Consider the following 2,718-nt stretch of genomic DNA (forward strand, 5'->3'; position numbering starts at 1 on the left):
TGTCGTTAATCCTGCCAATATTGGCGGGTCTGGAGAGTTTTTATGCCAAGGGTGTCCAAGGTCCAACGACTGGGTCTCATGGGCTTCCCAAGACAATTGTCTATCACTTGTAGCCTGAAGGTTCCTCACACATAGAGGATGAATGTGACCACTTGGACATCCTCAGCATGTTAATGGGCTGTTTTCAGCACTCATGAGTCACTAGAGTAACGTATAAGATAAGATCTCATTCAACGCTTCTCTGATGAGTCTTTCTGGTGTAAATAGCAGGAAATAACTTGAAAGAATATGAAATCTATGCTCCAAGATCCAGCGGATAAGATCTCGACCCGAGTAATGACTTTCCAGTATGTAAGAAGCTACTTACCACTACTTTACATTGAACATATACAGCTCGGTATAATATGTTTTTATTTTTCCAGGAAAAGCTGTATTTCTCGCACGGGATAAACACCATTTGATGGACATATCTCATCTAGTGCGGCATGATGCTCCTTACCTGTTTCAGAAGTACGTGAAAGAGTCTCATGGAAAAGACATCCGCGTGGTGATTGTTGGTGGACGTGTCGTAGGATCCATGTTGCGTTGCTCCACTGATGGCAGAATGCAGAGTAATTGCTGTTTGGGTAAGTGTTTATGGAGCTCTGGGGAGTGAGGCAAGAGGAATGACATGGTTTGACAGCTGCCAAGCTGCTTGTTCCATTTCTCAACATGGTGCCATCAGCCTGTGTACAAGGGATGTACTGTCTAAAAAAACACAGCCTATTCAATGGTGCTGTCAGAGATAAGCTCCACGGATAACAGTAAATGCGACGAAATCCGACACCCCAAATCCAAGTACTGCCGGATTCCACCAGATTTATTGTTATTTTTACCAAACCAAGGCAATACCTCGGTTGGATTAAAAGGTGGCATAGCGCCATTTTTAATTGTATTAAGTGTATGGACCATAGTCATTAGACTAGTACATTGTAGTAAAATTTAAAAGAGTTTTGTACTTTTACAATTTGATGGCATTTTGCTAGGATATGCCATCAGTGTATTATAGGTGGGGGTTTGACCACTGTCATTGTCTTGCAACTTCTATTGTTAGCAATATTATCTCAGGCTGCTGTCACCCGGTCACCTACATCCTCTCTCCCTCTCTCAGATCTCCCTGGCAGTCAATCACAGTGACAGAACCCTGCCGCCCCGATTCCTCTCCCTGTGCTTCTTTGAATTTGTTTGTATAGTGTCATACATGATCTGGTATCAGACACCACATTTTTATAGGTGTCTATAGTAGTATGGAGTATGGAGAAGGAATTCACTACTAAATAGGAAGGCCGTGTATATTGGAATGGAGAAAGCAATCCACATTCTGGGGAGAATGGGAGGTTAGTCCCCAAAAAGATGTTAATAGTGTTCAAAATATCTGCTAAGGATGGTCAACATGACCATAACAGTGCCAGCACAGCATCCCCATAAACAAAAGTGCAAACAAAGTATACCACATAAACAGTGTGCCCCCTGCATTAACTAGCTATAGATTGATTTTATAGGATAAAATGCTGGCTGACTGCAGTCGCCATGAGGGTGAGCACATTGAATATTTAATACATATTTATTTAGATCCAATTGAAGTCTAAGGGAGCAATATAAATACATATGCAGCAAGCTCCCCATATACCATATGCAGCAAGCTACCCATATGCAGCAAGCTACCCATATGCAGCAAGCTCCCCATATGCAGCAAGCTACCCATATGCAGCAAGCTACCCATATGCCGCAAGTTCCCCATATGCAGCAAGCTCCCCATATGCAGCAAGCTACCCATATGCAGCAAGCTACCCATATGCAGCAAGCTACCCATATGCCGCAAGTTCCCCATATGCAGCAAGCTACCCATATGCAGCAAGCTACCCATATGCAGCAAGTTCCCCATATGCAGCAAGCTCCCCATATGCAGCAAGTTCCCCATATGCAGCAAGCTACCCATATGCAGCAAGCTACCCATATGCAGCAAGCTACCCATATGCAGCAAGCTACCCATATGCAGCAAGCTCCCCATATGCAGCAAGCTCCCCATATGCAGCAAGCTCCCCATATGCAGCAAGTTCCCCATATGCAGCAAGTTCCCCATATGCAGCAAGCTCCCCATATGCAGCAAGCTCCCCCATATGCAGCAAGCTACCCATATGCAGCAAGCTCCCCATATGCAGCAAACTCCCCATATGCAGCAAGTTCCCCATATGCAGCAAGCTACCCATATGCAGCAAGCTCCCCATATGCAGCAAGTTCCCCATATGCAGCAAGTTCCCCATATGCAGCAAGCTCCCCATATGCAGCAAGTTCCCCATATGCAGCAAGTTCCCCATATGCAGCAAGTTCCCCATATGCAGCAAGCTCCCCATATGCAGCAAGCTCCCCATATGCAGCAAGCTCCCCATATGCAGCAAGTTCCCCATATGCAGCAAGCTCCCCATGGAAGATAGGGATTTCCCTAGATCACCTTTTCAAAACCTTCAGACATTGTCTTTTGTTAACAATTTGACAGAATAAAATGCTGGGAAGTAGTTCAATAGGGACCTCAGTGAGGGAGGAAGTAGCTAGCTTCTCCTCCTGTTTGGGTTAATAAAAAACTAATGTAGCAGCAACCTAGGACACAACTGTATGTTTTATAGTACCCCCTGAGACACTGGAAAATATGCTTTAACCTACCTTTTTTTTATGTTACAG

General features: G+C 44.6%; 1 protein-coding gene across 4 annotated transcripts in view; it reads left to right on the forward strand.

The window, feature by feature from the left end:
• Positions 1–2,718, forward strand: part of RIMKLA (ribosomal modification protein rimK like family member A) — a 29,478-nt gene that overhangs the window by 18,337 nt on the left and 8,423 nt on the right. For all 4 annotated transcript variants that reach the window (XR_012850832.1, XM_075839532.1, XM_075839533.1 and 1 more), the window contains one exon: positions 423–626. Coding sequence is in view for 3 of the 4 variants with exons in the window: in XM_075839532.1 (XP_075695647.1) it covers positions 423–626 (204 nt within the window). In the remaining variant the exon portion in view is untranslated. The remainder of the gene's footprint in view (positions 1–422; positions 627–2,718) is intronic.

Source organism: Rhinoderma darwinii, chromosome 10 (assembly GCF_050947455.1).
Source record: "Rhinoderma darwinii isolate aRhiDar2 chromosome 10, aRhiDar2.hap1, whole genome shotgun sequence".
Classification (NCBI taxonomy): Eukaryota; Metazoa; Chordata; class Amphibia; order Anura; family Rhinodermatidae; genus Rhinoderma; species Rhinoderma darwinii.